General features: G+C 39.4%; 1 protein-coding gene across 1 annotated transcript; it reads left to right on the forward strand.

The window, feature by feature from the left end:
- The first annotated feature begins 366 nt into the window (after positions 1-366).
- LOC114561085 (retinoblastoma-like protein 2) lies at positions 367-12,452 on the forward strand. The gene is made up of 14 exons (XM_028586789.1): positions 367-549; positions 5,616-5,735; positions 6,219-6,325; positions 6,709-6,812; positions 6,944-7,081; positions 7,821-7,985; positions 8,175-8,244; positions 8,339-8,448; positions 8,836-9,012; positions 9,765-9,836; positions 10,125-10,185; positions 10,881-11,038; positions 11,620-11,784; positions 12,016-12,452. Exons 2-14 carry the CDS (start codon positions 5,665-5,667, stop codon positions 12,268-12,270), a joined length of 1,653 nt encoding a protein of 550 aa, XP_028442590.1. The 5' UTR covers positions 367-549; positions 5,616-5,664; the 3' UTR covers positions 12,271-12,452.
- Positions 12,453-12,901: the final 449 nt, after the last annotated feature.

Genomic DNA, 12,901 nt, shown 5'->3' on the forward strand with positions numbered 1-12,901 from the left:
AAACGTTTTGAAAACTGTTTCAGTGTTGGTGATCAACTTAATATTAAATGTATCTAGAAATGTGTCATTGGTGTTACCAATGTTCTTTGCACATTATTGGTAGCTTTTATGACTCCCAATAAACAGTGCTGCTGTTAAAAGAAAGGGTCCATCAAACATTTTTCTAATTGTCTTCTTAACCAATACCACATGCAGGGTTTAACACATCAGTGGCTAAACAGTTCACCTGCTGAACATCAGCAAAGGGTTAAAACAAGTTTTCCTCTCTACTGTAAGTCCTCCACTCCTCCTCTTGGTGGCGCTCAGTGGCCTGTGTAGGTTACTTCAACAACTGTTCACTGCTTCTCATAGCAACAAGACCAAAGTGACAAGTTGGGGCTTGTCTGAGAGAGGCCAATGAGCTGAACTTCCTCAATCTGCTGTGAGCCATGCTGCACCACTTCTCTGCTACCAGCCGGACACAGAAGAGCCGTACAGGGGATTCTTAGAGCAAAAGACCCTCGATCTGGCTCTTGAAACCAAGACAACTCATACGAGTGACTGCCACTGGTAAGTGACTTTTACCATCTATGTGACTTTAGTTTTCTTGTTATTAGGGCAAAAGTTCAACTTGGATGACGTGACTGATATATTGCATGAAAAGTCAGCTGACGAGCTAAATGTAACACTGTCATCATCCACTACTGCATGAGTTATAATAACTAAATGCTGTAGTTGACTATTTTAAATGGGTCAATTGCAGTCAGGCCTAATGCACTTACAATACAGATTAATTGATAATCAAAAAAATGACATCAATTCAGTAACATGTAACATTTAAATGCTTAGCACGTGTCTGGAAGTGGAAGTAAGGCCTATTTCATTGTAACTTCTGTCAGTGAAGAAAACAGGAAATGGGTGTAACCCATAAAAATTGGCAGCAGATTGTGCATTTCTGTATACATTAATTTCAGTTTTTATTACAGAGTTTCCATGAAAATAAAAACACCAAAAAAAACATGTGTTGGATGTTGCTTTTAGCCGTATGTCTATTTCTGTGTACTTTGAGAGCAACAAAAATAAATTCTCTGTATGTGTTTTACATATTAAAACTGATTCTGACATTATATGGAAAGCTGTCTGGGACTACCCTTGGTAATGGCGCATTAACCCATCGGTTGTCAAAGGTCCATGTTAATCAGATAATTAATGGTCAGGTCAGGCTGGAGGTCATATGTATGACTCAAAGTTTCATACGGTGTGTATGAGCAGCTGCGTGCCTCCTAACGCGGAAACAGTCAGTCTGTATTAGTTTTGAGTGTTTTCTTGCAAAAAAATATCTTGTCTTAATCCTGCAGCTGTCGAAATTGACTGATGAAGAGATAACGTGTCATAAATACATGGTCTACTCTCCTGATTTCAGTATTTGAAAGTGTTGCATCTGAGAATAAAGTGAATCAAATGAAAGCTTTTTTTTAGTCCATTAACCTGCAGTGCTGTCAAGACGGTGCTCATTCAGATTAAAGACGGGGTCTTGAGGTCTCTGCTCCCTCCACACAGAATACACTGCAGACACACCGGACAATGCTTTATGGAAATATGCTTTGGTGAAGAAGTATCTTTTATATAAGTCTCTGTTCCTTACGCTGATTATTACCGTTATGTCCTAGTTTACACTCTCACAGAGACAAACCTGGCATTACACAACAGTAAAAACATATTAACCTTATTTGACCCCAAATAATTAAATTCTCAAACAAAACGGAATGGGAAGATGTAGAGATTTTCTCTCTCCGTAATAAGGATGCCTGATCTTAACATACAGTATGTAACCTGGTCATTTACCTAGACATCTGTACAACAATTAAGACCTGCGGTTCCTAGGTCAAACGAGAAGTCCTTTAATGTTAACAATAACATTTTAAAATCCATTCGGGCCAAACCGACATGAGGCAGTAGACAAATGAGCTGCAGTAATGATCACTAATTCACATCATTAACAACTTCATTAAGATCATCTCAGGATAAAAGGGACCTTATCTTGGAGATGTGTGAAGACAGACAAATAAAGCAAGAGTGAAGAAGCGTCTTGCGTGAGCGTTAAAGCAAAGGTCAGAATCAAATACTATTAATAGCAAAGCTGTGTGACATTAGTGGAGGAAACGGTTGCAGACTGAAACAAAGGTAGCTAGTAATAAAAGCTATTAGCTGTAAAGCCACTTTCATTGTCCAAAAAAAGGCTCATTAAGAAAGTGTTATTTAGAATACCAGCCTGTGTGAGTGGACAAGCAATGTTTTAAGGAAGAAAGTCAAGAGAGATTTTTACAACAGGCAGCTGGACTGACTGTGACTATTAATATATTGTATCTCCAAAAGAAAGAAAATAACATGGTTAACTAAATATGATAAAGTGATGGCCTCAAAATTTCATTTTTCATTTCATTTCATTATTTATCTCGAACAATCAACAATGTTGCAAAGGAAAAAAAAATAATTTAAAACCACAAAAATAAAACACAAACAATCAGAATTTACCAAAAACTATAAAATGAATAAATAATAAAAAAGGATTAGTTTGAGAAGGAGCAGGCGGAAGCAAATAGCTTATTAGGTCCCTACTTCACAATATCACATTATTACAAAACAAATAGCAATGCAAATACAGCATACAATCTTTTAGGTCTTACAATAACTTACAACAATACAACAATATACAACAACACTTTTACCTTACAATTCCATTCCTAAAAATGGCTCCATGAAGAGGAAGTATTAGGTTCATTACCACAATAAAAGTTGATCACAGTTCAGTATCGTGCAACCTCTCCCAGCTTCCTTGGTCTCTCAGCTTGTGTTTCCTTCTCTGTATCTCGCACACACACACACACACACACACCCACACACACACACACCCACACGTGTATCACCACATGCCAACTGCAGGTCTGTCTGACTCAGTGAGGACAGTAAAAGAATGATAAACAGCACATGTGGGAATGATTAGAGGAACAGAGTGTCCATAGAGGCCGGACGTGGAGGGGAACAAACACACACAGAAACTGAAATGGGTGAGGTAGAGAAGAGGGCTTTTTCCAGTGGAGGAATTCATTTTCTGAGTAAAAGTACCAACAGTACTACAACTATGTAAAAATACCCCGTTACAAGTGGTGTTGGATAAGACCCAAGGCCTCCGATCACCTGTGATCACTGTTCACATCATACAGCCTGGGACTAAAGCTCCTGTAATGGAAGCTGGAAATGATCTTGTTTGCCAAATAGTCCTCTTGTTACAAGCTCAACCCACATGTGACTCATCACAAATGAGAAGACTGATACAACTCTTCAGTTTCTGTTACTAAATATGAAGCTCCAACCAGCAGGGGATTAGCTTAATTTTGCATACAAACTGGAAGCAGGAGGAAACAGCTAGCCTAGCTCTGTCCAAAGTCCAAAATCCACCTACTAGCACATCTAAAAAAGTAATATTTGTACACATTACTACTGTAATTTATTTGTACACAAGTTGTAGAGTTTCATGCTGTAACATATTGGTAGGCTTTATTGGCTGGGCCACTGACTTGGTTACAGGAAGTAACAACCACTAGCCTAAACCTGGTAGGTACATTTGTGTTTGTGTTCAAACCAGATGTAATGTGTAGATTTGTGAGATGCTGGTAGGCAGATGGTTTAGCTTTGGAAAGGCTGGCTGTTTGACTTCACAAAAACCCTGTCCGTGTTCTTCTACAGTCTGGTTTTGGTTAGGGTGACCAGATTTCCTGGAGCTAAAACCGGGACACTTTGCGCGTGACCGTAGTGGGTTTGTGCACGCACACGCTTTTTAACGTGAACATGTGCCAGCCCTGTTCAGACACAGACACAGACAGTAACTTCATTATTTTGATCCTAGGCTCCTTGTCTAATAATAAGTGTTTTTTCCTGTGAAATTAACAAAATTGCAGTAACAGCCTTTTTCAGTTTAGTGTGAGATTTATGTTGAGATTTTTTTAAGTGTTATTTATTCCAATAACAGCAAAGTAATTAAAATGATTTATTGAACATTTTGAGCATTAAACACTTAATTTCCTGCAATCTGGTGAATTTTTATGCACCTTTTTCTACCTTTTTCTGAATCAATGTATGCTGCAAATATCTTTATTTAAAGACAAACAGATTACAATCCAAATATAAAAACATAATGGAATATATTGCAGTAAGGCTGTCAGGCATTCTGTATTGCTTTCAACTATTTATTCTCCTTTGGATGGGCTTTTCTAATTATATCTGAGTCAGCACACATGTAGCCTATAGGCATCATTTACTCTTACCTCCTGTTTTGCGTCTTTTGTTGGTTAAGTTACCTCCTTAATGTGCATATGACAATTATTCACCTCAATGATACATTCATTCATTTTAATTTATTAATAAACCCCTGGACTGTAATATTTCAGATGTTTGAGCAAGATTTACTGCTCTTGTCCAAAACTTTGTGCACATTCAAAGTATATAAACACAGTAGTGTTCTCTGTGATTTGGAGGAGTCGTGATATTTTGAGAAAAATAAAGTGATAATAGGCTATTACAAGAATAAAATCACAAGCTATATTTCAAAAAAAATAATCTATACCTGCACCATAGTCTGCTGTGCATTACGTGATTGCTCTGCTGATACGGTAGATCTCAGACCTTCTGACAGACACAGAGCCCCGTTTGGGTCTCTGGTCTCTGAATGAGACAAATTGTTTAGCTATGGAAGTGGCTGTACGCTGCTCTACGTCGGAGGTGGAAACCCAAAACTAAAGAATACACGGAGCACAAACGCAACACATCTGCCGCAGCATGGCCACAGCTGAGCGCATCCATGAACCTGAAGCTGCGCTGCATTTTACAGGGAGAGTGGACACTAAGCGACCCACAGGTCTGCTTCAGAGCTCCGTGTGTTTGAGTCTGAACCGTAGACTGGAAACGTCACGTCACGGGAACTTCAAACTAAATCATTAGTATTGCGCTCCTAAACTTTGTGTTGATGGCATCACTGTATTAGACTGATTTGGCTACGATTCCTCCGAAAACTTCACCCGGCTTTCCTCACGGAGAGACGGTTGCTAGGTGATAGGCAACAAATACAGCATGGTCGGACCCCGCACGTAGCTGCCCGTTCTATTCGCCTCGGAAAAATAAATGGACAAAGTTACATTCGGGGCTACATTCAAAACATTCGGGGCTGAAGACACGGCAAAATCGGCTGACGACGCTCCTGGTGTAAACCGGGACATTTTAGCGTCCCGACAGGCTTTTGTCGGGACTCGGGACAAGCAATTAAAAATCGGGACTGTCCCGGTCAAACCGGGACGTCTGGTCACCCTGGTTTTGGTGCAAGACACTTTCTAGTGTGAAACTTATCACTTTAATAAGTACAATATGTGAGTGTTGTGATTATGCCTAGCTTCTTAGAAAAAAAGTAGTATCAGACTGATATGAAGCTAAAGATACATGAAAATAGTAAATGTAAATAAAGCAAACTATAAAAATATGACATTTAACCATTTTTACAAATTGTATTTATTTAGTGGTTGATTGATGATGCCAGATTGTACTGCACTGAAAGGATTGTTTCTAATGTCCTTTTCCTTGTTTAGGTGCCCATTCCAGTGTTGACTCTCATCCTGTGTGAGCGTGGATTTCACCATGGCAACCGGGCCTCAGGGTAACCGAGGACTAAGGTTTGGCCCTAGTGACTGGCTGATTGCTGTGTTCAGGTTAGCGCTGCCGTCTTACAGTATTACTCACACAGCGGCCATTTTGTCGGTATGGAATCTCAGAATTATGTTTAGTTACACATATACACAACAAGTAGTGTAACAGAACACTTCAGGTTCAGGTTCAGGTTCAGGTTCATTTATTACACTATACCAGTTACAATAAACCACAAAAGACCTTAAATAATTCATCAGTGTCACAGAGAGAATGCTGTCTCTGTAGTGTTACTGCAATATCACTCCACATAGCTTTTGGTTTTGACACTATATAACAAGGGCTACTAAGGCACACAGGTTTGCATTAAGACAAAAATTATGTTTAGTTTAGGAGGTTCCCGTATACTCTTTAAATTATTTTACAGTTGTGGTGAGGGCTTTGAGAAACCCGGTGTGGGATTTTAAATACTTTAAATGTTTTCTAACAGCTCCTGTTCATTTAACCACTATGCTACTATACTAACTAATATGATTCCTCTGATTCAGGGCCTGCTCCAGAGATCCAACCGAGGTGATTGAAACGAGACTGACATCTATGCTACGCACATTTCTGCAACACCACAGGGATAATGCAGGAAATGAGAACACCAATGGTATACTTAAATTATTAATGATCCTACAGTAATGGGAACGAGGGGATGTGATAGTAACTTCAATGTTGGAGATAAATGCATTCACATTTAAAGAACCTTAAAGTTACCTTATGTTCAATATTTCGGGGAGGACAGAAAATTAGAGGCTGCACAGTGTTTTCTGGTTTTTAGCCTAGAATTTTTATGGTTGATTTTATGATCACTGTTTCTATCAGAAGCAACAACGTCTCTTTGAGCAGAGCATAGAACCACTCTCTGCTCACCTACAGTATTTTAAATCCCCACATGGCTAGAGAGTGTTTTTTAATGACAGGTATCAGATTCTGAAAGAAACTTTTGTTGTTGATACATGTCACGCACAATCCATGTGATACTGTTCACAGATTTGGCAGCAAAGTGCTGCTGTGAAGCCAGGATCTGGTATTACAGGATCCTCAAGTGCCTCGCCAGTCAAGAGAGGAAGAGGCTGGGCATCAGTGACATCTCGGTCAGTGTACTGCCCTCATGTGGTCACAGGTGGAACTGCTGTTTAACAAAACCCTTTCTGCACACTGGGGCGTTTTGATCTCTAAATTTCATTTACATTTTCGTTTTGTGATGTGCGTGTGTTTGTCACAGGTCATCTTGGAGAATGATCTTTTCCAGTGCTGTCTGGTGGCCTGTTGTCTGGAGATTACCATATCCTCAAACCATCTACCATATGACTTTCCCCTTCTCCTTCAGATCTTAAAACTGGCACCATATCACTTCCTGAAGGTGTGCCCAAGCTTGCTTTTATTGCTTGCTTTATTGTATACTTACTGTAGGTGTTCACATGTCTGCACATTTATGTACATTCAATGAAAAATGCATGGCATTTAATAAATGTCCATGAAATAAGAGAATGTGCACAGACAGGATTTTACAAATATTTGTCAGGGTTTGCATTAGCCAATATAGATGTCAATTCAGCGTTTGTTACTTTAAAACAGACACTTATGAACAGACACAAATAATTTCTCCACAGCAGAAACTCTGGTTACATCCCTGTCTCATGTGAATCTTAACAGTGGTTTCTGAGGGAGTAGAGACTTTTTTTTTACCAGATAGTTTCCCATCTGGCTTGAGATTTGAACCAAAGCAATAGGGCTGCTCTCTCTTAGTCGATTAGTCGACTAATCGGTCGTTTTGGTCTTAGTCAACTTAGATTTCTTTAGTCGATTAGTCATGTTTTATGCTTTTTTTCATGCTGAATGACTTATTTCCAAGAAACGTACGAGCACATCTCTGGTAAACACAAGAATCAAAGTGGTGCTTTTGCATGACTCTTTGCGGAGAAACTCAGATTTACAGATCTGTTGATTAAATCAACTAATCGATTAGTCGATACAATTGAATGAGTGTTAGTCGACTAAGAATTTCTTTAATCGAGCACAGCCCTACAAAGCAACATCCCTGCCACCTCCAGTTTTGAGGATACCTCCGTCCTCCATTTTGTTTTCCTATGGTCTGACAGGTGATTGAGCTGGTGTTGCGGGCTGAAGTGGCCCTGCCTCGCGCTGTAGTCAGACACCTCGCCCAAGTTCAAGAGAAAGTTCTGGAGAACTTGGCCTGGACCAGCAACTCGCCGCTGTGGGAAGACATCAGAGCCAACGAGGACCATCTGCCTACCTGCAAACAGGTTGGCAATAACACGCAAATAATCAAGGTTCTTCCAAGGTGATACAATTTCTAAATGAGATTAAATTAGACATCCGATTCAAATGTTTCTTTCTATTGACCAAATCACAGACCTTTATGAAAACAGCAGAAGCAGTAGTGTTTTTTCACACATACGTGGCTTTAATGAGGGGTTTTATGTCATATGCAGGTGATGCTTCCTACACAGCTTGAAGATTCAGAGAGAACAGACTTTCAACCTGACAGAAACCGACCAGGAGGTATACACGTAGTGTCAGAGCTCCCTTTTTCTAACAAATTGTAATTGAAAACGGACTACAGTATTTTTATTATGGATTTGACTGTTTTTGCCAGTGGATCTCAATTTGGGAGCTGAACTGTCTGACAGCACTGACCAACAGCGTTCCCCGTCAGCTGGAAACAGGCCTCAGAGAAGCAACCCCCTCCATCTGTTTGCTCGCAAGGTCAGTTAATCTACCACACCATAACATTCTGCTCGAGTGTGACGATAACTGTTATTTGGAGCCACAATTACAATAACCATTTAAAAATGTAATCAAAAAAAGAGAGAAAAAAAGCCAGCTAATATACATCTAATAATAATAATAATAATAATAATAATAATAATAATTTTATCTACATTAAAGTTGATTAAAATTATGCACGATTATGCGTACACTGTATTATGTGCTGTTTAGCTCATGTCCAGCTGATCAAATTGCCAAACTTTACTTTTACTATATATTATACACTATGTTTGTATATTATAACACTGACACAATATAATATGGAAATGTAATCATTTGTTTGGAATATTTAGAGATGTTTAGTATGTTTTCTCTTTGGCTCAGGTTTACAGCTTGATGGGTAAGCGTCTGAGGGAGCTGTGTTCCACACTGAACATTAGGGATGAGCTGCGGCTGAAGATCTGGACTGGTTTTGAATACTCTCTGGTCCACTCCACTGACCTCATGGTAGACCGTCACCTGGACCAACTGCTCCTGTGTGCCATCTACATTATACCTAAGGTGGGCTTTGATTAGTCTACAGTATATCCACAACGTTCCACTTCCGGGATTGCTCCGGTGCTGCCAGAAATTCCGCCGGATGTCCCTTTTTTCGGCCGAATGTCCGGTACCTTTCGCTTTCTTTGTGTTGTAATTTTAAACTCCGGTCGATTTATGAGGACTATGGTTAGCTGCTCCTCAGATCGCTAGCTAGACTATCTGTACAATCTGGGTTTTCTGTTGCACGACTAAAACAACTTTTGAACGTACACATGTTCCACCAAACAAGTTCCTTCCCGAGGCTTTCTTGCAGCGGCACCGTGGCTCCGTCCAGCGCTTAGCACTGTCCAATGATGACGATTGTGATTGGTTTAAAGAAATGCCAATAAACCAGAGCACGTTTTTCTCCCATCCCGGAATGCTGTGTGGACACTGATAGCTCTGAGAGTACTCTCTCAGCACCTTTTATGGTCATTTGTTGATTTGGTAAACATGCTGGTGTACAGTATATGCAACTGGATGTCTGTGTCTAGGGGATATTATAACTGTTGGTCAAGAAGTGGTAAAAAGAACACCTTTAGGCTAACCTAGTTCACCATTTTATACTTAAGTTTTGTCCATTTGTGGTGTGTTGTCCTGATGCAGCTTATGTCACCTGCATAATAGTTTTTTTCCAGGAAAGGTTTATGGTTTGACTCCATTCAGATTCCGGCATGTACTGTAACAACACATATTACATAAACAATTATTCATTTATGGCATTGCTTTTATAGATTACAAAGCTGGAGATACCCTTCAAATGCATAATGAAGTGCTACAAGTCTCAGCCACTTGCCAGCAAAAGTGTAAGTTTTTATTTTATTTATTTATTTTTTTGATAATTCCTGCTTGTCATTGTGACCCATAAAGAAAACAGTTTGGCTGATGCATACTCTCTGTCACTGTCATATCAAGAAGCTAAATTGCTTACAAAATTGGATAGTTAAAATATAAGATGTGTGACTTAGATGTTACTGAATATCAAAACTGTGGCATCAAATTGACAGATTGTGTGGTTAACATACTGAAAGTGTGATTAAGGTTTCAGCTATATTAGTTCAAAAATTATGAACACAGACATTTTCTGTTCTCAGGTCTGCAAAAATGTGCTGATGTCCAGAAGAGAGACAGAAAATGATCTCACGGGAAACAACAGTAAGAAACCCTTTAGTAAGAAAATATGTAAAAAAAAAAAAGTACACTCACTCATCTGCATGCAGGAAAATACAGTATGGAATTAGTATTTCCTCTCATTACCCAGAGGTGAGGAATACAAGCTGATTTACACAAATTAAGAAATACATCAGTATATATTAACTTCACTTTTCCTTCTTTATACTCATATTACTGTACATGTGTTTGTTTAGCCACTTTGTTTAGCCTTTTACTTACTAAATGATTTTTACTTGCAACTTTTTATTTATTGTTTTGCGCAAAGTTGCTAAAACAATGCTAATTTAATTAAAAGATTACACATGCTTTGATTTTGCTATCGCAATGACAGACACATCCTGTTAGCCCAAATGAAACACTACATCTAACATCTACATCAACATGGGAGCATCACCAGCATCATGTTAGAGAATTTCTTGGCCAGATTGTTTTCCTCTTTGGCTCCACCACCAACATGTTACCTTTAACTGAAGCCCTTTAGGCAGCACATCTATGTCAGCCATAAGTCACGTATTATGTTGCTGGAGAGCAATGACTTTTTGTATAAAAAATGAAACACATCAAGTTACCAAAATAACTCACACTATATTACCTGCATTATATCAGTAATGGAACGGGAGACAATGTACTGTAATTCTACGGTGAGAGGCGACTATTTATTACATTGTTGATTACAGATAATGGAAACCACGGCGTCAGTATCCCAACCCCCAACACACTGTCAACACATTACCCAGAACAAAGCCAGGAGAGGGGAAATCTTATTTACTTTTACAACCAGATCTACACGACAAAGATGCAGCACTTTGCCAAGCAGTTTGCGCCAACCTCTGCAGTAAGTGAACCATTTTAAGTCTCAGAATTTTGACAACTAAACAAGAACAGAAAGAACAGACAAGCTGAGGTCACAAAAACCCAAAAGCCCATTAATGTATATGTCAAATATCATAATATCATAATACTGTATAGGGCTGCACGATATGAGGAAAATATGCGATAACGTTGTTGAATATCGTGATTATGATATTACTTGCCATAAATAAACTGATATTAAAAGTGTCAGTTCTGCATATCTGCTGCTTTCAGTATTGTGCTTAAATACAATGACTTGCTTGTTGAATTTAAAACAAACCAAAGGAAATCATATCTAACATTCATTATTATTCGTTATTATTAAACATTAAATTGGATACAAAAGGCACCACTGAAAAAAGAATGACAGTTTCATTTTAAAGCGCAGTATTCTGCTGATATTTTCTTTCTTCTAACACAAAAAAAATCTCTGAGTGTTCATTGTGCCAGTTGATATTGCGATGACGATAAAAAAACGATATATTGTGCAGCCCTAATACTGTATCACTACATCACTTACGATGGGATTTTTTTTTAACACGTGCTGTCTCACTCTTTGTGTAGGGAGACACTCCTCCTTTGTCTCCATACCCCCGGCAGTGGAAAGCATCTCCTCGCAGACAGCGGCTGTCCAGCAGCCACTCCATCTACATTTCACCACACAACACAGAAACCACTCCCCCCCGTACACCCGGACTCTCGTACTACTTCAACTCAAGCCCCCGAGAGGTCTGTGGACATAATGTTGGAAACATTTTTATGTGATGAAATTGTTCAAAATTCAATTTGTTCACAGTGTAGGTAGAAGGTATTGAATATAAATTTTTATTCGTACACCTTTTTAATGGAGATAAAAGTATTGATTTCATCATGATTCAGTGATTAAGCACAGTTAAATATGATTAAGTAAATAAGTTACGGTTGAATATTGCTACAAATATCCCTCCTGTCTCTCCACAGTGTCTGCGTGAGATAAATAACATGATCAGGACGGGCAGGTCACCCAACAGGCGATGCTATGTGGTATCACTGGATAGAGAAGAGGGAAAGGAGGGAGAAGGGGAGGAAGAGGAGGAAGATGGTCCTTCAGTGAAGAGGCTTTGCTTGGAGGGTCAGTCAGCCTGGCAGAGGCGACTAAGGAATGTGGTGAATGATCGCGTGACAAGAAGAGACCAACACCAACCATCTCCAGTTACAAGGCCTAAGCTGCACTAGAGCAGAGAGGAGCACGAAGTCTCACTGCTCCAGTTTCTGAGGCTGTAACTACAATGGCAGGTGTTCCTTTACAGATATCTGTGGAAGGAACACTTTGCCAATATTAAAAAAAGGGAATATCGGGTGCCCGGATAGCTCAGTTGGTAGAGCGGGTGCCCATATATAGAGGTTTACTCCTTGATGCAGTGGACCCAGGTTTGACTCTGACCTGCAGCCCTTTGCTGTATCATTCCCCTTCTCTCTGCCCTTTCATTTCTTCAGCTGTCCTGTCAATATAGGCCTAAAAATGCCCCAAATGTTTTTGGGTTTTTTGCCCTGCACTATTTCTGAGACGTACGGTCCTTGAAAAAGGCACTAAACCCTCAGCTCAGTGGCCGATTGTAGATGATTGTGGTCGTCCTGAGCAGTTTACTGGTGGATGTGTATGAATCATAATGTTGTATGAAGTAGAGCATGGCTGGAAAGTGCTCAGTTGATAAATAAAGTTAAACCAAGTACTGCAGTTGAAACTGTATGACAAGCTTGCCTGCTCATGTGGGTGAGCAAATGCCAAGCTTCATCAGTGTCTATGGCTTTAATGAATACTTGATTCTAACTGGCTCGATTCGGATTAAGTGGGGGATGATGAAGT

Source organism: Perca flavescens, chromosome 1, assembly GCF_004354835.1.
Source record: "Perca flavescens isolate YP-PL-M2 chromosome 1, PFLA_1.0, whole genome shotgun sequence".
Classification (NCBI taxonomy): domain Eukaryota; kingdom Metazoa; phylum Chordata; class Actinopteri; order Perciformes; family Percidae; genus Perca; species Perca flavescens.